This window comes from Rhopilema esculentum, chromosome 14 (genome assembly GCF_057945365.1).
Source record: "Rhopilema esculentum isolate cy_ngs chromosome 14, ASM5794536v1, whole genome shotgun sequence".
Lineage (NCBI taxonomy): Eukaryota > Metazoa > Cnidaria > Scyphozoa > Rhizostomeae > Rhizostomatidae > Rhopilema > Rhopilema esculentum.
In genome coordinates, this window is record NC_142828.1 from 7,239,111 (window position 1) to 7,262,405 (window position 23,295).

Consider the following 23,295-nt stretch of genomic DNA (forward strand, 5'->3'; position numbering starts at 1 on the left):
AGCAATAACTTTTTACAATAACAGTTCAAATTTAACTTACATTTTGCATTTTGAGTTTTATTTTAACAATTCAATTTTCTGTCACCCTTTTGGTTTTTGGTAAAAAGTGTATAAATTAAATGGTCTAACTCCACATATAAGAACCTGTTAGGAGTTGTTTTGGTTAAACAGGTTCTTACATTTTGGAGTATTAAAAAGCAAATTTTCATAGTTGGAATCTCTAAAAAGAGGAATCTCTAAAAGGAAGACTCTATAAAGGGGAGCCATAAGCAAATATCCAAAAGGGGGAATCTTTTAAAGGGGAATCTCTAGAAGGAGGAATCTCTAAAAGGAAGACTCTATAAAGGGGAGCCATAAGCAAATATCCAAAAGAGGGAATCTTGGGTACACATGGTCGATGATCATCAAACTCGGTGTTTCATAAATACACTCAAAATGTGAATTTTCTATGCAACTTATTTTTGTTCAATTGGGTACAGTCTATTTACAAGGGTCTTTACAGTGAAATTTCAATCACTGATACTGATATAGTATCTCAAAATCAGGTAAATTGACTTCAAAAAATTTCGCCGTGACATAATCTTGGAAAAATATTTTGACGATATTTCCCTTGACTAAATACAAAATGAGACAAAATTTCTCACGACGAACTTTTTTTGCATTTAGCATTTTTGAGAATTCGCATAAAAAACTATTACATTATTTATCCTTTTGATCCATTCAATGTCAATTATATCATTTTCCCCATTTACATCAATTTATCTGACGAAATTTTTTGGTGTTAATGTTCCTTTATGCAACCAAATAGTTCTTTCAATTTTGAAATACTCAAAACCAATCATTTCCTTTTTGTTTAAGAGCGAAGTAACTTATAAAATAATTTTTTACTTGACACATTCTCATTATAAGGAGAAGCATGGCAACGGAAAAGTTACAATAAAGCTACAATTTTAGATTTATTGCTTGACATCTTTCTGATATTCTTATAATTGAAAATTTTGGACCAAAAACCTGACGTAATTTTGGTTTTAGTTTCCAGTAATTTTCCCAATTCATCCAATAACGTCACAAATTTGTTGTTGCATGGCGAAGGCATGCAGAAACGTTACTCATCTTATGAAAATTGAAGTTAAAACGACTAAAAGCGCTCTATGGTTTCTTTTAGTAAACAAAAAAGACTAAAAAGGAAATTCACGTTGTAAGTAGTTATCTATACAACTCGTATCTGTGCGCACTAAACTGTTGATCGAAAAGATTTAATCTTATCAAAACACAGGATTTATCAGTTACAATCATTTTGTTTGAATAAAAACTGAGAAATATTGACTGGATCAGATTTTTAATAGAATTTGTTTGATACCATCATACGACGCATGAAATATTTGCTGTTTTTTGATAACAAGATGTATTGATATTTTTTGAGATTGCTTTGGTAAGCAGTGGAAAAACATTAAAAAACAAAGCAGTATAAATAAAATGCTTCTGATATCATGATGCTACAAGCTGTAATGTAACTTTGTGGTACACGAGAACTATGGAATTCGGTTTCACGAATTTCAGATTTCATTTTCATCGGGCAATTAATTTTTTTCGTTACTTCTTGTAATTTTAAACGTCTACCTCATTTGATTTAGAGACGGATGGGTTCTCGCTTGAGCATTATCGCATCGCTTTGCTTGAGCATTATCGCATCGCTTTCCGTCTTAAATTCTAGATTTAGTTGCCCAGAATATACTTAGCGAGTACTAAAAGCTAAGAACGGATAGATTGCAATTCAGAATTCAGCACATGGGAAGTGCTTTATAAAGGGCAGACTTCAGAAATTCTCTGACGAAGAGGCTGAACTTCTTGACAGCGGTCCAGAGAGTCGGTGATTCCACCCCCTTATTTGACACCACCCCAGATTTTGCACCACAAAAGCACGTATTGAAAGTTATACCAAAGACAGAAAATAAGTATGGCAAATCTTTCTGAGGTTTCGGCAATTACCATAGAGGTTCCAAAGGCGCCAACAATCTCTGGACAATATTGTTACGTAATGCCTTAAAATAGACAATATTGCACTCATGTCTTCTAATTCAGCAACAGTATCGCAAAACAAAACTTAATGAAAATTTTTGCTTTTCTTGTGTTCTTTTTCACTCTTGGACTCTATCGGCAATATTATCTATTGGCATGTGGTTCTGATTGAGCAACAGTCATGCCCTTGCGTTTTCTTGTTGGCTTATTTCAATCTACAACTGTGCACATATATTTCCTAGCTTAAAATTTTTCTATCAAACTTCTGATGTATTATACTTCGAAGAGTGTCCGACTGAAAGCTGAACATGTTTCGAAATGCTTGCTTTTCTAAAAAAAAATTCAAGCGCTGCGACACAAGTTGCATATCGATTGCAGCGTGATTAAAAAAATGCCCTGAAATATGAAGATTTCAAATCTTTGGAAATCCTTTTGTTCTGGCACAGAACCAGGCAGCACTTTGGTACTGGCACATAATTCAGGAATACTTTTGCACTAACAAAGAACTCGGCAGCATATTTGTTGGGGCACAGAGTTCGGTAGCTCGTTCTATTGGCACCGCACAGTCTGCAAATATGCAAATTTGCAAACATTCATCAGTAATAATTTGATTATTTCACTTACTGATGTATAATTTTTTAGTAACATTGTCATATTTTCTAGTGGTTTAGCTATTTGTTTGTTTAAATAACTCAATAGCTTGCATCATTATTATTGTTGTTATTATCATCATCATGATTTCAAAAATGCCTTTGGCGAAGTACATCATAATTTGATACCCACTATACTGTCTTATCATCATATCCCTGACAACATACAGCTTCTTATCTCTAGCCTTTACACCGATTTTAAAACCTCTATCATCACAAGCCACTATAATACTCCTGCTATTCCAGTCCGTCGCGGTGTTCTTCAAGGTGACTGCCTCAGTCCTCTACTATTTAATCTATGCTTCAACACATTCATACAGTACATAAAAGCTGAAAAATACAAACAGTTAGGTTTCTCCCCACATGATGAGAACGACCGTATGTTTCAACCAGTCCATTGGTTTCAATTCGCAGACGATGCTGCCGTTATCACAAGCAATGAGAAAGAAAACCAACTTCTACTGAATTGTTTCACTCGCTGGTGCCAATGGGCTAACATGATCGTACGTGTCGATAAATGCATCACTTTTGGAATAAAGAAATTTTCCACACATTCTCTTCAGTATCAACCTAAGCTTTTCATAAACAACGAATCTATCCCACCTGTCTCGATCGAATGGAAATTCTTTTAAGTACCTTGGGCGTCATTTTGAAAAACCAAGAACATAAATCTGACCTTTTATCATCACTGTCCAACATGCTTTAACAAATCGATTCCCAGCCTCTCCATGCAAAAAATAAGCTGCGTCTTTATCACAACTTTGTTCTTTCTAAAATCTCTTGGAACCTTACTGTAGCAGATCTTTCAAAGACGTGGGTTGTCGAGAATCTTGACAGCCTCGTATCCAAATACATCCGCCAATGGCTCGACCTCCCAATAAGTGCTACCTTGAGTAGCATTATTCTTTCTAAAAAGCAGTTTGGACTCAGCCTAACTTTACCATCCACCAAATTCCTCCAGTGTCAAACTGTTTTACGCAACTTATTGAAATCTTCACCAAACGATAACATCCGTTCCTTATGGAAAAATACCAGCAGTAGCACAATATACAATATGATATATATAGGAACACCAAAAAAGCATTTAAGGCTGTCCACCATGAGCATAAAGATCGTCTGCAAAACATCCTAACTTTCCAAGGATCTTTATTATCACAACTTTTTAACCATGATCTTCCACAAATAAACAAACTTTGGTCCAAGGTGCAAAGTAGCATGCCTCAGAATATTTTCAATTTTACCATAAGGTACCTGAACAATACCCTTGTCACACAGAAAAACCTAAAAAATGGAACTTGAGCCAGACCTCTGACTGTTCTTTCTGTTTTCTGCCAGAAACCCTCCTTCACGTTGTTGCTGGTTGCAAAACATATCTGGAACAAGGCCGATACACCTGGCGACATAACTCTATCCTAAACTTTCTAGCTACGTTACTAAAAGCTGTCAATGAATCTACCATCTACGCTGATATACCTGGCTTTCTTTCACCATCAATCATAACTGGAGAAAACCTTCGCCCTGATCCTCTCTTGAGGACTAGCAATAATTACCTCTACATCTTAGAGCTAACTGTTGGCTTACAATCCAATCTTGACACAAATGCAACAAAAAAACACAGCAAGTATGCTCCTCTCTTATCTGGTTTACAGCGGCAGTTCAAATGTGTCTCCTCTGTTAATCTTTCTATGAGCTTTCTTGGCATCTTCGGCAATTCTTGCAACTCATTCTTCAAAATGTGTGACTCTCTCTCCATCGATGAAGAGCAAAAATGGCATCTCACCTTTAAACTTTCCAACATTGCCATCCGTACTACATACTACATATTTTGTTGCAAAAACAAATATTAAATAATAAATGGACAAATCCAGAATTACATCCTTTTTTATTTTGGTTGTTAATATTTGTTCAGTTTTTCATTTTACCTTACGATTGATTTAGTACTTTTCTTGTAAAACCAGGCTAGCCAATTGCAAATTACCTTGTAATAGTGAGATTTTTAATTGTAGTTTAAGTTGAATTGAAAATGAAATGTTTCCATTATTGTTATAATCATGAGTTCACTTCACACCGTTATTGGTTGATTTTCTTGAAGGTCCAGTGGCAACAAGCCTCCTTAGAGCTCCAAGACTTTCCTTAAGATCCTGGCTGTGTTCAGCAACGTGGTGGTCTGCATGGTTTCAATCTTTGTTCGGATTCCAATTGGGTCTAATCTATTTTTTAATGATCTAATCTATTTTGGATCATTTTGATGGATTTTCAATGATCTAGTCTAATCTATTTTGGAACTGTTCCCAAAGCCCCGATCACTACTGGAATAACAGTTACTTTCTTATTCCAATGTACTTGTAGTTCTCTTGCCAAACCTTGATATTTCTCTCTTTTTTCTCTTTCTTTCATTTCAACTCTGTGATCTCCAGGTATTGCAAAATCCACAATCTGACATTTCTTCTTTTCTTTGTCAACAATTATGAGGTCAGGCCTTCTGGCTTCTATATGATATTCCGTCTGCACTTTAAAGTCTCACAGCAACTGGCTTTTTACATTTTCAAGGACAGATTCTGGTTTGTGTTCATACCATTTAACAGCATGATTGAATTCTAGCTGCTTGCATAATTCCCAATGGATTGCTGTTCCTACCCATTCGTGTCTCTTTTTGTACTCCTTTTGTGCAAGTTTCGTGCATTCACAAATGATGTGCATTGCCGTTTCTTCTTTTTGTCCACACATACGACAGAGTCATTTTTCTGGGTTTTATCTATTCTTGCCTTGATGCAATCTGTCCGAATGCATTATCATAATTATGATAATGCATTATGATAATCATTATAATTATTACTATTACTATTATTATTATTATCATTAACAGTTTCATTTACGTTGGCAAGAAAGATAAAAAATTACATCTAGCTGATAAGCTAATTAGCGCCAACAAAATAATTTAAAAACTTCTTTACGATGTCCATATTAAATCTACAAAAACTCTAGATCATTAATGAAAATTTTGCACAATCTGCAGATTCAAGTATTTCCACACCATGATTTTATTTTTCGTTTGAACTCAACTAGTGTGTTGGAATCTCTATTTTCCCTTGGAAACGAGGACCACAAATTGTGACCTCTGTACTGAATATTCTCTATCCCGTATGATGTTGACGTATGCACGTATCCCGTATGCATGTAGTGGAATTGAAAAGAAATGACAACTGAAAACTGAAGTGGAGTAAGAAGGGAGAAAACTGAATAAATATTTGCTTTTTGTGTTCGTTCCAGCCAAGTAGCTGCAGGGGGCACGGGGGGCTGTGAAATTTTGACAAGAACTTGCCCCCTCTGGCTACTGTTTTTCCGGATAATATTTTGAAAAATTGGCATGATTATAATTTCATGAGCTTAAAGCCTGCCCCTCTCAGGTAAGGTTCTTGCTCGAGTTTGCCCAAGCTTTCGTTAGAAGGACTTATGCTTCTGCTGGATAAAAACAGTTGTTTTTGTCTTTTTGCAGCATTCTGTTCTTAACTATATTTAAATTAAATGATAAGCTTATTTTGCATATTACATTGCGTAATTTACCCACACATAAAAAGAGAGGTCCAGCATTCTTATCATCGAAAAGCTACACGATTTGTGGACACAATCTTTTTGTGGTACAAAATTTAAAATATCTTTGAAAAAAGCAAACATTTTGAGTCACACGTAAGCTTTTCGTCTGACACTCTTCAAAGTAAAAAAAACGTCAGAACATGGATCGAAACACTACGCTAGAAAATATATATATACCCAGTTGTGGATCGAAATAGGCCAATCAAAAATGCGAGGTGATGTGCCAATACTTTCTCTACTTTCTTGGCTATTTCAGCGACATTTTAATTCAGAGAACGAATTATTAAAACTATTTAGGCCTAATGTGTTATGACAAGACCCTCAGACTTCATCTGAACAAGAAGCAGACGATCCTGAACAAGTCCTTGTACCTTTGAAGATTTCAGTATATTGGCAAAAACCCAATATAATGGCTAGAATTTTATTGATATTTCATTACCCAGAGAAGACTTTATTTTGGGCGTTCTGTGCATGATTTAAGTCACAAAAAAATTTTATGCTGATAAAACCTATCTGGCACAGTGTAAATGGAGTCTTACTCTTTAGTACCAGAGCTACATTACTTTTCATGTAATGTTTCAGAGGAAAATTAAAAGATTAACAGGGAATGAAATACAAACGAAGTTTAACTAGGTTGCTGGTGCTACAAGAAACGTTTTGGCATATGAATAAATTTTAGCATTGATTCAAATGTTTGTTTGTTTTTGCTATAAGAAAATCTTTTATCACCATACAACATTATAAATTTATGTGCACAAGAGTTTAATGAGGCACGTTTGAGTAGCCAGCATGCTTGCCTTGACGTCATCGTACCTTCTTTGCAAAGGCAGCTTGTGTGATTGGATTAGTTTCATTTAAACTCTCTTAAGCACTCTCACCATACATTCAAAAGCTTCACATTTGGCTGTGCAAGGCTGATTCTCAATGTTAAGGCTGATTAACTCTGGGTCAATTGATTATCTGAAGAAAAAGGATTGTTAAGAGGTGTTACATAACTCATTCTTGCCTCTATTAGACAGGCAAAAAACCTTTTGTACGGGCGATGTGCACTTTACTGTCAATAGTGCTAAAATTTACTCTCCCAAGCTCAAATATTCATAGAAAATTCTCCCAGGCATTTTAAATTTCTACCAGAGTAACATGCTCTTCGCATATCATGAGACATGAAACTACCAGTAACAAGGAGAGGTGTTCTAGAAACATGAAAATGTTTCGAAATGAGCTTCCACACGCATAATGAAAAGATTTTCGGCCTTGAGCTTGGAAACAAACTACTGAGCTAGATGCAGCACACATAATTGTGCCACAGGACATTCTTATTCTATGTTTGTTCCGCTTGACCAACAATGTTGTTCCGCAAGGCTCATACCGCGGACCACTTCTTTTTAAACTTAAATAAAAAATGACATTCGTTGCATACGTAAACTAGAGGCAGATGCCGACCAACTGTAACCACACGAGACCTGACGATTCAAGAAACGTTTGTGAAAAGGTCTCAAATCAGCTACGTTCTTTTACATTTCATAGACATAAACATGAGTAAAAAACATCTAAGATCAACTTTGCAATATCAAACAAGTTAGAATTGGGTATGAAAATTCGTTAGAATTGCCTAAGAAGTTAAAATTGGGTATGAAGTATTTTCAAAAATTTGTTTTTTCCTAGAGAAGCACGCAAGTTTAGAGGTTAAGCCGGGCGAAAGAATTTCAGAGATTTTAAGTTATTTCAGAGAGCGAAAATGTACCAATAGTGTTTGACTTAAATCTTCAGCGATATTATCAATCTGCATCAGTTACATTTAAGGTAGAATTTTACTCCTATTTCACAGTAAAAAAGATCTAAATAAGCTTAAAAAAATGTTTCAGACAGTCTTTTTGGTTCTTAATACACAGATTTGTTTAAAAAATGAGGGTACTGGTTCTTAATCCTGTGGTAAATCCCCCTTGTCGCACCACAAAATTAATCAAACATTCTGTATTTGACTTGCACGCAATCACTGAACGGTGTCACAGGGTGTATTAGGGTGTATTCAGGCCAATCCACGAGAAAAAAGGTAGGAGGGGTAAGTCGTGTAATTGTGACTTTCCTCCAGTTAAACAATTCCTCAAGGTCTGAATAAAAAGGTCCTGTGCAACTTAGACAGAAGTTGATACAGTGGACATCTAAAACAATTGGTTGTCGAAAATACCAAGTATGAAGCATATAAAAACACAGTTGACTTAAGAGGGCGTGGCATTTAAAATATTTCTGGCAAGCCTGTGACTCCTTGTCTACTCCACTCTACATATTTTGGGCTGGCACCGCCCCTAGAATTGAGTTGAGTGAACAAGTAATGAAGAAAACAGCATTTTCCGAGCTATTTTTAATTCCTTGCACTCCGCCATTTATACCCAGATGAGCGGCCAAAGCTCTTAAACTCTAAAAATAAAATCTTGATGAGGTCACATTCCGCCACTTTTTTAGTCTTATCTTGTAGCCTAACCTTCACGTTTTCTTTACTGTACCAATGCTCCGTTTCCGATGCGAAGGTGTGATGTCAATCAGAGGCGGATCCAGAGTGAGTTCCTTGGTGCACAGAACTCAGTCATTTTTCCAACATATAGCTAAAAAAGTGCTGTCGAAATAAGTAATACTTAAACTAAAAAAGTGAAACATAAAAATTTAAGTTTTAACGCAGTCTCTTCAAAATCTTAAAATTGCCAGTTTGATGTAATTCGTTCGCCCTTTTCCTTCCCTCTTCTCTTTCGTGATTGTGAAACGATTTTCCAGACGCTGTGGAGGACAACAGCAGTCAATACTAGAGCTCGGAAAAAAAACTTTTAGAACTCGGAAATAAACGTTTTGTGCCTCGGAAGTGCATGAATTGAAACAATGAAATTTTTGTTTGGAACACGGATGGAACTCAGTCAAAACAGCATCTGGAACTCGGAAATGATACCATATTTGTAAGAGAACTGTACAATAGCCAATAGTTTATTGGCTACCTATTGTTTCTGTTCTATTGTGGAACTGCAAAACATTGAATTCGAAATGGTGACTGCAGATGTCTTATACTCACGACCATCGCAGCATTCTAGCAGATTATTAAGCGTTTGAGATAAAATAATGAAATATCGTTAATTTTCAGGAGCATTAACTACCTTGGTTTTAAATTGCAATCTTTTCAGTCTTAAATGACACGGGAGACCTATGCTCAGACGGAACACCACATTTTGATGAATATGCTGGTGTTTACGGAGGCAAAACAACAAATTGCGAGCAAAACAAAAGGGACAAACTTTGCTGTGACATCCAAGACAAACACAAGGGTATTGAGAAAAGGAGGAGGTTGCAAAAATTTTCACAGAGGCACTGTTTTATGTCAGAAAGAAATCTAGAATCTAGATTTAGTGGGTAGATAGTACCTACCCCTCCCCCTGGTACCACAATTCATGAATATGAATAATAATGTTGTCTTAGGAACAATTATCAATGCATTATCTGAAAGACCCTAGCCTTGGCCTAGAACTCAGTCAAGTTTTTTGCTGGATGCGCCCCTGGTCAATGAAGGGAACGAGGGACTAAAATTTTTCGTATCCCCAACATGAAGCGGGTATTTCTTTTTCCCCAGGGGGTGGGGTGCACTGGACAAGGAAAGTGACGGGGTTGGGCGGCCAACCTTTTTGCATCCTGGCCCCCTCCCATAAAAAATTGCCAAAAGCATACCCTTTCCCATAAAAAGTATGCAAAAAAACTCTGCACAATATTGCCAAAATTTACCAGATCTTATGATATCTAGCACTAGCAAATGTCACTGGAACATGCTCATATCGCAAATTTCTTGTTTATAAGTTTCCTTAATCCTGTCCAAGATTTTTGATGCAACTCGTAATTTTCTGTCCCATAATTTTTATCGGAAAGGATACGCTATTCCCGACCCCCCCCCCCCTTCCGGAAGGTAGTTTCCTACAACTATCTTTGTTCATCACAAAGCTACAATGTTAAGAAGGGTTGCCAAACGGTTGAAACACTGTTCAGTCGAGCTAATGATCGGTGAAAAATTTTGACCAAAATCAAAACTTGCTGGAAAACTTTCAATAACTGTTCAGTGGCTGAGCAAGGCGGCCAAACGGTCTCAACATTTACTGAACGCGAATGTTGGACAATATTCAGTGGTATGTTGAGAGCGTTTGGCCGAGGCTATAATGCCATTCGTTTGGCCGAGGTTTTAATGCCATTCAACTTTATATTTTACCATGGTTGGGCCCACCTTGTTTTGATGGTCTTTCAAGATGACTTTTAACTTGCTTTTAATAACCAGAACTGTGAACTTTAGTTATGCAGTAACAAAATTGTGTGGGCATAAATTCGATAATGTTATTTTGTTACTATTCTGATTATTTGAAAACTGAAGCATTGTGCTATTAATTGCAGCCTAAAATAAGCTAAAAACAACACTAAAAAGTTTTTATACTAACTTTTTTTACTTTGCTGGTATACTTTTGTACACCAAAAATGTTTTTTGTCAATTACTAGTGTTCTTTCTTGGGCAGCTTTAAGTGAGTATCTGAATTTCGCAGATTCCGTATGCTGCTTTCTCTATCTTGATATTTCAGATAGGGCTGTGTTGTATTAGAAACATGCGTGCTTTCTGTATGGTAGATATTTACATATGATGGATTCAGTTGCAATCGGCAATTTGTGAACTTGTACAACACATATCGAGCAATCGATGAGATGAGGTATTCACAACCTGGCAGACATTTCACTAAAAATCCACCCCATTACCTGCATGTCAGACTAGTGATATTATTGATTATTATATTATTATATTATTAGATTATTATTAGATTATAGTGGAATTCTTAATATTTTCAGTAAGCACAATCTCTTAAAAATTACTCGTCTCATATTGCTTAAATTTGCATATTTTCATCTAACATGCTTTTTATAAATTTTCAGTCAGCAAAATCTCTTCAACATTATTTGCTCGATATGAAGTTGCATATCTTCGGTAATCATGGCCTTTGGAAAAGAAAATTAAATTTCGGACATTTTGGTAGTCAAAGTTTCTTGAAAATTTTCCGTTTCCCTACTCAAATCAATAGAAATTCTTGAAAATTATGAATTAAAAATTTTTGAGAGTTGAGTTTGAGAGCTTGAGAGAAAAACTTATTATTAATAATCTTAGCTTCTGGAAGATTTCATCAAATTTTGCACTATTTCATTCATCATGATGGATTGCAAATTAGTTAAAATTTTTGGACATTTTTAGAAATAATAGTTCTTTGCAAAATATTGAAAATTTTTCATTTATATTAATCATAGTTGCTTAAAAATTGCTCTAAATTTGGTATACTTTCAGTAATCGTGGCTGCTTGAAAACTACTTTAAATTTTGCACATTTTTGTAATCATAGTTCCTTTAGAACATTCAAAATTTTCTTTTTTTCATAAATCATAATTGCTTCAAAATGGCTTCTGAATTTGTCTCATTTTTGTAATCGATGTAAGCTATTGTTACTTTAAGATTTCTTTATATTTTCTCTTGTCATAGTGTCAAAACTTTGAACATTACCGGTGCTCCCAATTTCTTCAATATTTCAAAACATTTTGTACCTTTTAGAAAAATTATAAGTTTCTTCAAGACTTCCAAAAAATTGCTGTTTATCATTAAAAAAACTAGCGATTTCTTTATTTTGGCATTTTTCGCAATCATTAATATTTCTTATTTTTCTTAGACCTTTATCTCTTTCACTGATAATATTATTTTCAAAATTTCTTACAGTTTTGCACTTTTTCAATAGTCGTAAGTTTCTTTACGATTTCTTAGAATGTTGCCTTTTCCCAGTTGTGGCTATTACGAAATTCGTTGAGTTTTTAGGAAAAAACGAGAATCTTGATATTATGGAATAATTTATCTTATCTAAATTGATGAAAAATATAAATATTTCTCAGTTCTCAGTTAGTATGTAGTTCTCTTTTTATAGTAGATTTTGAAGCTGAGTGTGAAAATAATTGTGATGGAAGGACAAATAATTTTTTTCAAATTTTTTCCAATCGAATTTATTTCATACAAATCTGCACCTATGTTATAACTGATACTTTCAACTGGTTACTTTGTCCATTTGTTTTGGAGAAACAATATTTTGTCACATACGGACAGTCTCATTTCCCTTCGGTCTGTCCGTCCGTCACGAAATTGGTCAAAAAAGTTTCATCCCGCACATGAAAAAAAAATAAATCTTAACACCTTTTGCTTTTTATCTCATTTCAGTATAACGAGCGTGACGACTTCATTTAAACAGTGCTCAATAACTTAGTTCGTCTGTAATTTCATGATTTCACCTTGTCCGTCCGTCACAAAAATTTACCATCATACTAGGTATTTGTAAGCTTCAGTTCTTGCAAACCGCTGCCGGTGTCATATGCGTTTCGGTAACCTTATGCATTTCGGTCCGGGTAGCCAAACGCATGGCAATTTTGGTTATGCAAAATCGTACCCAAGCACTTAAACAATAGGTACCAAAACGAATGGTAAAATTTAGCATGCAAAACGGTCCGGGCACACAAACGCATGGCAATTTTGTTTATACAAAAACGTACCAAAGCACTTAAATAATAGGGTACCAAAACGAATGGTGGAATTTAGCATGCAAAATGGTCCCGGTACACAAACGCATGGCAATTTTTCTTATACAAAAACGTACCCAAGCTTTTAAAAAACAGGGAACCGAAACGAATGGTGGAATTTAGCATGCGAACCGGTCTGGAAACACAAATGTTCTTGTTCATATTATTCAGAACGTAAAGAACAATCAAACTATTTCTAACAAGGGGTACTAACAAGAAGCAGTGCTGTGATTTCCCTTGTTAAGTTTATACAAAAAAGTAAAACATTAATGGCGACTCCAAAGTTTTTTTGATTGAAAAATGTGAAATTTTAAACTCAAAAAGAATTGTGCTCAATTTGTTATTTATAACGTGTCATAATATCGCACTACGATGAAATCACATGACTTGAAACACATTGCGTTTTACAATGTTACACTTTTGCATAGGGTACCAAAACGCATATTACACCGGCGATGGGCCTTTCCACGAACATCACATGAGGTATATGAGGGATGGTGATGTGTGTGCTGCTGCTTTGCCTCTGTCGTACGACCCAAATACCCCTTGTGGTCAATGCCGTGGTAAATATAAAACTGGAGAAGAGTTGCTAGAATGCCTTCTATGTGATCAGTGGTTTCATCACAAAATGCTTCTTGGAGTGATTGAAACTTTTATAATTAGGAATTCAAGAGGCAGAATTAGCCTCGATAGACACTTTAAAATGTTTTTAGTATTGTTTAAGACTTTTTCGCCATATTTATTTAGTACTTTCATAAAAATTTTTACCAAAATTTTGTGCCGTCCGGACAATCGTAAGTTTCCTGGAACGAAAAAGTCGTTATTTCTGCTTGTATCGTCAACATAAATAGTGATAGAGGTACCATATCATAGATAGAGAAAAAAAGCAATATTTTGTCGCTATTACTAGGGAGGAAAAAAATTCTAAAAAATTTGTGACTTGTCCAATAACTGCGCACATGGGGTTTGACCTACCAAATAAACGATTGACATCAACCATTATTCATCTCTACTAAATGTTGATGATAAAGAATGTACTTTTTATCAATTTTAATCTCAAACGACATTTTCCAGTCCGTCCGTCACGTCCGTCCGTCACGATGAACCATTGGTACTTTTGGCCTTAAAATTTCCAAATGTTGAGAAATATAGTCGTTCAAAATGTATGATGATGTTTCAAACTGATATTTGGTTGTTAAAAATATTTCAAATTTATCTCAAGCTCGTTGGCTAAGATAGAAAATTTGAACCCATGAAATTAGTTTTGTCAGTGTTTTCTACCCCGTCCGTCCGTCACGATAGACATTTTTATCCTTCTGAAGCGACCTGTTTATTTCAGAAGTGATTGCTTCACCTCATCTATTTCGTACCTTATGGGTTCTTTCATGACACAAAAGGAGAAAATTCAGGAATCACCCGTTTATTTTTGAGAACTTACGAAAGTATCGTTTGTCCGTCCGTCACAGAAATTGAATTCACCATATTTTGAAGACATTAAAATTTGTTTATTTTTGGTGATTATTAGTTTCTTAAAGTTTCCAAAAATGTAGCATGTTTTCATTAATCACTTTAAATAAAAAGTTTTCATAAATTTTGCAGTTTTTCTATCTTTATTCAAAATTGAGGTCATCTTATAAGTTTTTGCAAGTTTGGCTATTTTCAGCAGTCAAAGCTTTTTTAATATTGTCAAACATTTAATTTCTGCTGGTTATCATATTTCTTGCAACATTTTCAAAGTTTTTGTTTTCTTCCACTAGTCATAGGCTCATCGAGATTTCACAAAAACTCCACCTTTTCATAAATACTTTTTTTCAAATTTCCTAAAAACTTGCATATTTTCAAAGCAACATTTCATTCAAAGTTTACAAAAATCTGGCTTTTTTGGAATTTTTTTCTTTTTTCATTTTCATATTTTCTTAACATTTCTTAGAACTTTTCAGTTCTTCGAACATAAATTATTTTTAAAGATTTCGAAATATATGCACTGTAAGAAATATTTATTGTGAACATTTCAGAAAAGTTTGCTTACTTCATTAAGTTTTTTAGATGTTTCCTGATATTTTTACTGCCGACTGACGTGTTAAAGAATTCTTAGAGATTTCTTTTTTTGCAATCTTATTTTCTTAAAGATTTCGTAAAAGATGTAAACTGTTAAAACTTTGCAAAAATTACAATTGTTTGAAAAGTCCTGTCTCGATCATTTCTTTCAATGTTGTTTATTTTTAGTAATTATCCTTGAAGAATTTGTTTTGATTTAATTTCGTTTTGACAAGAAACATGTGCATATTTCTATGCTTGTGGTTTTTTGCAGTTTTGTGAATTTTTTCTTTGGTATTTTCATTTTGGAACAAGATTTGATTTTCACCTACATAACATACATGAAGAAAATATTGGAAGTATAGATTAAATTTTTAGAAACATTATACTAGTAAAATAAACACTAATAAACCCCAAGCTTGTACCTTTTTAATGCTTGCTCCTTATATATGATTTATTTATGAATTTTATTTTGTATCACACTTCTTGACCTAATAAGCTGCTTTCCGTGTTTAATTTTATTTGATTTTCATCTCATCTCACGTGATATCCATATCACATCATAATTCCAAAGTAATTGAAATGAACCAGGTAATTATACATGTCATCTGCACCACTGCAAATTACATTTCCTAGTTTGAAAGGAAAGGAACAAAGATATTGTAACCTACTGTAAAAATAGTTTTTCATGAAAAGTAAGTGATCGCTTGTATACAAGAGCGGCTTGTATGTGTGATGAATAGGAAAGCACCAAAGACAGAGTCTTGCGGTACATTTCATGCTATGTCGGTTCACTTACTGCATGTAGAATCGAACTGAACACGCAGCTTTTAAACACGTCGCAACAGAGAAGGGGGTGGGGGTGCTTAAGTTCCCAATATATACTCAAAACAATGCAAATGTAATTTACTATTTACAGAAAGTGCTCAATGCCGTATAGGCAGAACTATACGCGCTATTTTGTGTCTAGAACTGTACGGTTAAACAATTTTATAATAATATTGCTTTCGGTCTTTTGCATGCTTAGCCCTCATAACACTTTCTAGTCGCCCCAGTCCGTAATATGTTCCGCGTTCCCTGAATGACGTTGTTCAGATCAGAGTTTTTTTAAAGTGCAGTTCTGATATCTATTTGTGCACTTGTAAATGCAAATGTGCACTTGAGATACAAAAACAAATGAAGCAGAAAAATCAAATAAAAGTTTCAATAATGCAACAAACAAAAGTTAACAAAGATGGCCCTGAAATAAAACAAAAACCTTTCTACAAAATTACAAATTAGAAAGATATTCGATGGTAAGTAGATAAACTTCACAGATGTTTTTCGTTTTTAAGTCTCGTAAACGCAAAGCTCAAAATTGATAGCGAAAAAGCAGGAGCCTGTTTAAACTCTTAAATCAAGAAATAGTAAAACCCAAGAATAAATCATATCACAAATTTCGAATTTCAATTTTATAGTTGTTTGTTCAAATTAAGACGCTTAGGCGCTTTATCGCGTTGGGATTTTTAAATTGACAAATCTGGGATGTTTTCCCCAGGCTTTGGAATTTGGATTATAGATGCTAGCTATCGTTCAACGTACAGTTATAATCACGTTTATAATTTCATGACACTTGCGCATAACTCGAGGGGTAATGATATTAGTTTTCAAAAATAGGTATCGTCGAATTGAATTATACAACCATCTTCAAGCTGTGTACAAGTAAAACAAGCTCAAGGACAAAAATTTCTTTTCGCAAAGAATCGTACAGAACAAGTTAACAGAAGGCATTATCAACAGCCCAACAGTATTGAATTTTGAAAAACTTTATGATAGCTTCAATTACGAACACAAATATAACTCTTAGGGTTTTATGGGCTACAATGTATTATTTACTCGATATCTTTATTTTTATTATATTTAAAGTCACTAATCCTGTTAAAATTAAAGAATCACATATCACCAGGGTAAAAGAATTTTTCTCTACCCCACATGTCGCAATAGAAAAGACAGAGATAAGAACAAAGGCACTAACAACTTTGTGTGACACACCAAATACTTACCCCTCAATTGATTAGTATCTTGAAGGGGTGAAGCCCGATTTTACCCCAATCAAGCTTCTAGATAATAATTTCATGAACTCAAGATTGCATATTATTTATTTTTGATTCAAAAGTGATTTAATGATGCTACCCATGGCACTCATGGAGCCGTTACTAATTCTAATTCCAATCATACACCAACTAACTCTATTTCCGACGTGTCAGCATATGCACTGACGTACCGCGGTATTTTCTCCAACGTTGCTCTAAATTATTTAATTTTCCGGGGAAAAGACAATCGGACATAATTTGCCTCGCTCATTATTCAAAACCTCGATCAATATTTCTTTTCCGGAGAAAATGAAAGTTCGACTTTGAACTCTGATAAATACTCGAGAGCAAACTTAGAAAACGCAGTAGTCTATTTACTAATTAGATTCATATTCCAGCACCTAATACAATTACATTTTTGATGTATTTATCAAGTTTACAAAGATAATAAATAATGGCACTTATCAAATACAAAAAATGTAAGCGAAGTTAGAATGACGTTGGTTTTAAAATTTGACACGCACAAACTTGCTTTGAATGATGAAAATCGGGGGTTTAAAGTTAATCAAAACAAATATTGGCGACAGGGTTCTTAGAAACAACCTTGATTATGTGCAACAACTATGATAAATACCACGACTTTAAGATTAATACTGCTAATTAAATGGCTTCTCGTATCTTTCAATTCTTTATTAATGTTTCGAGCAAAATATCGAATAAACTGATCACAACTATAAACAAAATCTAAAAACTGATGAAATCAAATCACGAAACAAAACACAAACATTTATTAAAATATTGACGAAAATATATGGATGTTAGCTGACACAAATCTTTGAGATTTTGGTCAGGAATATAGTGTAAAATGAAAATTTGAATAAGAAAATATTAACTATGATGAAAGTAAAGACAGGTAAGGATTTAAGTAATGATAAATGATAAAAAATACATCATAAGAAGACAGGGAAGAAATCAGTATATTCAAAATGAAAAAAAGAAAATATAAATTAGTTTTATCTATCGATATATAACGCAGGGAATGTATATTCATACAAATTTTTGTTCTAGATTTTCACAACAGTGTTCTTGAATTTGCAATAAATATTTGTGGAATTTGCAGACCGTGGATATCCACTAAGAATATATGTCCCTGTTATAATGACACCTTTTAAGTTTAACAATACAAAAGAAAAAATACTTAGAATTTGCAAATAAATTAATCTGTTTTTAATCGTTAATAACGATCTACATATGTATCAACTTGTCTGAACTATAGTCCTCTTGCTCAGGAAAAACTGGGTTATAAGATTTTGGCGATTCTTTGATACAGTCCGTAACACCCTCTTCAATATTCTCTTCTTCTGTCGACGAAGACAATATTGAATCTGTCGAGGCACTTTTCCTTTGATCCTCTGGAGACTGAGGCACTTCAGTTGTATCCACAGATGTCGAACCACGCTTCTTCCATTTCATTCTTCTGTTCTGAAACCAGATCTTGATTTGTCTCTCGGATAGGTTCAATGAAGTTGCCAGCTGAAGTCGACGTTCTCTTGTTAAGAAATGGTTAAAGTGAAATTCTTTCTCAAGTTCTACCAGCTGCTTTCTCGTGTAGGCCGTTCTCTTTCGACGTCTCTCTGGTGGTTTGGCTTTTATCGAAGAAAATTCTGTTAGAAGATGATAAATTTTTAACCAATTAATGAAAGGTGCAAAAATGTCTTTTTCTGCTAATTTAATAAACTATTGAATTTAAAAAAACTTGACGACTTGACTACATGTATACTTAAATGAACTAGTGCCGATGCTCATGTAGGCCTAAATAATTTGAAATTATTGGTTCTGAACGAAGTAGTAACTGATTGAAAAGAAATACTGCAAGACAAAACGACATATATGGGACTGGGACGAGACAATCATTATTTCACTGGAACCAGAAACAGAGCGTTGCACTATGGGAAGGGGGAGGATCAAGTACCGAAACTGCACATGTAGGATTTAAAAAATATTTTCCAAGTGTTTGTTGGATGATTTTGTTTGATGGGCAAGAATTGTTTGATGATTTTGATGCTTAAGTCTTTCCAAAATATTATTCCAGAAAGTTCTTCATCTATTGTGTTATCTGGCTTTACTTAGAACTGCAAATTGCAGTATGATCCTCATTCAAACATGTAGCTGGTTTGATAACATTACAAACAAAAGAATTATGTAGTTGCCAAGGTATGGCCCGTCACATGATAAGGAAGCGACGAGTGGACCTGCCTTGGAACACGACCCATAGGTGTGGCTCAGTGCCTTACTTTGTAGAGGGTTTTGGTACTTTCTTTGAAGATAATACAGAGTTGTATCTGTTCGTGAAGATAACTTAAAGAGGTCTTCTAACAGCCTTAACACCCATAACTGACAGCAGATCTATATAGCTGTTGAGAAACACGCCTAAAAAGAGGCAACATGCACTTAAACTATACGTTTCACGGGGTTTCACCTTCTCATCAGTTTTACAGCATCGAATAAGGGAAATGCAACCGAGAGAGAGCGGTGTAAAATCTTATAAAGTCAATACAACACTGATTATATGATGAAAAATTAATTATGAATCGCCGATCTTCTACAAGATCTGCAGGACATTGTTTGACCCACTGCTGACTTTTTAGCTAAACACGTGACAAGTGCAATTCAAGAAAGATGCAACAACTTACCAACTCCTGGAGTGTTCCACCAAAACTCGGGGCTTGTGCTTTTTAACCACGAATACTGATGAAAAGTGCAAGGGTAATTCGATGCGACGTCACCTCCAGCACTTGGGTGGCTTCCGAATTCCGGGTAGAATGCGGCATTTAGAGGGGCCGTGGTTAGAACTCCCTGCATCGAGTTTGACTGACCCAAATCAAGGTAACTGCTCATAGAACTCGTGTGCGATGACTGGGGATGGCTTGCCCCTTGGCAATATTGAGAATAATTGCCATAACTGTTCAATGGCGGTGATGCCGAGTTGAAATATATTGGTGAAGGCTAGAAAAGAGAGTAACAGGTATAACAACGCAAGGAAGGTAACGACACGGCTACGTTAATTTTAGAGGCTAGGTAGTGGCACAGGTAAAGCTATTAAGTAGCTTATAAGATCCTAATGTTACAAGACTACATGGCTTTAATAAGAAAAAACTACAAAAAACGCTTTGTAAACCATTCCATAAAACGCACTATGGAATAAATTCTCAAAATTTTTAGTATAGTTCCTCGCGTCGTTTGATTTGGAGATAGCACGGTACCAAAGATTTATCTCAGGATTGGCTGTCTTACAGGCAAACAACGGTAAATTGTCTAGAGTGGCAGAAAATATGCGATACGAAGTTCTCAATTATCAGCACAAATCCTGATGAAAATATATCCGATATGATGATTACTTTTTGGTGAGCGATTTATAAATTTAGAGGAGAAGGTCTTAATCAAGATTGCTGCTATGTGACAAGAGACGTCACAACTGGTATCAAAATTAAAAACAGGTTTAAATTGCATTCTTAGATCGACAAGAGATGCATTGAACGGAAACGCTTTCAATAAAAGTATATATGAATAGTGCAAATATATTTAAATACTGGCAAATCATTGGCATAAAATCCAAAATTCTCTGTAGACTAAAGTTGCTATGATAAATCAGTCGATAATTAAAGTGGGAACTGTCATCAGTAAACGCTGATAAACGTACCTGCATTCTGTGTCCTGTGTTCCAAAGGTCTGCGCTCAAGCCAGCTGCACTATTGCCATCTTTACCACAAAATGCAGTTAAAGAAGTGTACGTCTTCGGTTGTAGCATTTTCATTGGACCATCATAATCAGTCATAATGACCCAATAACGCGTACCAACAAAATGTCTCAAAACACTTGATAGCTTCAAATGTGCCCGTTAATCTACCGGCAAAATTCTTGTCGTTATGGAAACGAATAAAAATCTATGCTCTTCTTAACTCTCTGCTAGTTTGTTCGTTCGTTACTGGCGCAAAGACATTTGAGATGCGCTTTATCTGCACTTGCGCTAATAAGGCAGCGGTTGTAGGCGTGCGTCACAAGCGTCAAATAGACAATAACAAAGCAACCGAGAACAATCGATCAACAATTGTACAAAGAACATTTTCCCTTTGTTTATGCGTTCAGAACAATAGCCCCATGACAGGAAAACCCGATAATGAGACCCGACCCCTTTGTCTACCGCGCTAGGCATGTTATCACAATGAACAATTCGGGGGTAAACAATCAAAACAGGCTAGGCGGAAAGTTGAAACTTGAAATTGGGCTTGTTTACCCGCCATCAGTTTTCAAGCCGAATTTCTAGTCGATAAAATGGTGCCTGATATGACTTTATTAATAAATACAAAAATACAAACCTCAATTTATAGCTGTTTCAGCTCAAAAAATTCATGTTTCGCGGGTCACTAAAAAAGTCATAGAAAAGAAATATGTTCTAATGGGTACTATGAAATGATTGGAGGTGCTAAAGCATTTATGCATCTGTAATTCTATATGGAAGGAGGGCATGCAGGAAAATTGCTAAATTTCTATTGATAAATAAGTACTAAATTTCTATACAGGTACAATGTATCAACAGTAGCAAGCAAGGGCCTTCCTAGTGAAGATTTGCAGAGTCGTCTGTTGTGCACTTGAATCCCCTAGCATTTTTTTTGAAATGGATAGGAAATTGAGAAAAAAAGCAGTTAGGCCAATATCCAGCCAAGCAAATTGTCGTGTGTATCAAGATAAGACTTCAATACCGTTCATTAAGCAGCAAGCAAAATCAGCCCTTTTTATTGGGGCAGTTACAGATGAATAAAAAGGCGAAACAATGATTGTATTTCCTAAATAGTTAGCTGTAGAAACAAGCGCGTAGGTTTATACTCTGGCTATATAAAGTTAAGCATTAGGAAAGCGAAATAGGTTCGTTATTGCCTTATTGCCTGATATTTAGCAAACCGGCACCAATAATTGACGGGACTACCGGATTATGGCTTAGTTACTTCGAACAAGACTGCAATCCACAACCATGTTTAATTGGTCTACATAGAAATGCTAGAAATGAGGGACTAATGCGCCTCATATCTGGTGGATTTGGCATCTTATATCTGCAAGGGCTCTATCCATAAAACATGATTTGAGCCTTCTCCCAAAAGGAACTTTCAATAATTTACGTCACATTCTATTTGAACTGGCAATTGTCAAGCCTAAATTTGCACATGTGTTATCAAAGTCTCTTGAAATTTTACGTTGGCAGCTTGCTGTTGATGCTTTTGAAAACGAGGCATTCCAAAGAAATACTCGCTATTTGGTTTTGAAAAGAAACTCGCACATTTCAGCCCTGTACATCCCAGTGAACCACACCTGGGCGAGTGGACTTATATAGGTGCCAAGTACTGGTATTAACAGTATAGAAAAATGTGCGATGGAATATAACTGGACGAATGTTTAGCAACAGCCTCGGGAAATCTCGCATAATAGTAATTAATAAGCAGATATTTGCGATAGAAATCTTAAATAAAAAGAAAGTAAATGGCAGATACTCGTAATATTGCATCGCTTCCTCACAGCTCCCTTAGCTTTACAAATTATTTCTAGAAAAACAATCCGGACTTTTCAGCTGTCTGATAGTCCCGTAATTTCGGGAGAATTTCACATTGAAAAAGCGGATAGGCCCCTGTTATTGTCTGAAAACATGAACCACCCATAATTTATCCTCATCCTCCGAAACAAACAGCTCTTTCCTGATAAAATAAAGGAATGACATCAAAGACTGACTATGTCTTTTAAAACATAATATTGGTATCAGCTTCTAATTAAAAGATTTGTTTTGGGACTTGGTGCGTCTTGCCTGGCTTCTATAGCTACGAACACATGGGGCCATGCGGATGTCTGAGTATTATCTTACATTCTGGCAAAGCTAATCAATAAACACTCTTTTTTATAAGAACCAGATAATTCAGGCTCCACGTTCTTTTTCTTTGATAATTTGAGGCTTGGATGCCCTTAATGTTGTTCTTACTATAAAATTGATTTTTCTACAACAACATATCAGAAATTGTTTCAAAGACCACTCAATGAAAGTTTTCGGTGCTTTTATTGTAGCACGGTTGAAAAATCTGTTCTGTTTAGTTATTATGAGATAAAATTTTCAAAAAACACTGGTTCTTCTTGCAATTTTCACGTGAGCCTGGGCATGTTCTTACGCTGTTCTTATTTTTTGGCAAATTGAGCCTCGAGTTTCCTATTAAGCGCGCTTTTATACAGAAAAAAGAGACTATTTTGCCTGAGGAAAGCATCACTGACGAGAGT

At 35.1% G+C, this 23,295-nt stretch overlaps 2 protein-coding genes across 4 annotated transcripts in view; both read right to left on the bottom strand.

The window, feature by feature from the left end:
• LOC135696182 (glutamate receptor 2) overlaps window positions 1-23,295 on the bottom strand; it is a 61,780-nt gene that overhangs the window by 3,374 nt on the left and 35,111 nt on the right. For 2 of the 3 annotated variants that reach the window (XR_016144585.1, XR_016144587.1), the window contains one exon: window positions 21,269-21,407. The gene's annotated coding sequence lies outside the window, so the exon portion shown is untranslated. Of the gene's footprint in view, window positions 1-21,268; window positions 21,408-23,295 lie in introns of those variants that run through there. The other variant, XR_016144586.1, reaches the window with a different exon arrangement.
• On the bottom strand, window positions 12,660-20,818 carry LOC135696178 (homeobox protein Hox-B4). The gene is made up of 3 exons (XM_065215472.2): window positions 20,684-20,818; window positions 19,677-19,989; window positions 12,660-18,647 (listed from the first exon to the last, which is right to left on the bottom strand). The coding sequence occupies exons 1-3, from the start codon at window positions 20,816-20,818 to the stop codon at window positions 18,229-18,231; spliced, it is 867 nt and encodes a 288-aa protein (XP_065071544.2). The 3' UTR covers window positions 12,660-18,228.

What these genes read in the sequence shown, in the direction of transcription:
- LOC135696178 (XM_065215472.2), bottom strand. Translation starts at nt 20,818, where the DNA reads ATGACTGATTATGATGGTCCAATGAAAATGCTACAACCGAAGACGTAC. An exon ending in ACACAGGACACAGAATGCAG is followed by an intron (nt 19,990 to 20,683) that starts GTACGTTTATCA and finishes TCTCTTTTCTAG; the next exon opens with CCTTCACCAATATATTTCAA. An exon ending in GTGGAACACTCCAGGAGTTG is followed by an intron (nt 18,648 to 19,676) that starts GTAAGTTGTTGC and finishes ATCTTCTAACAG; the next exon opens with AATTTTCTTCGATAAAAGCC.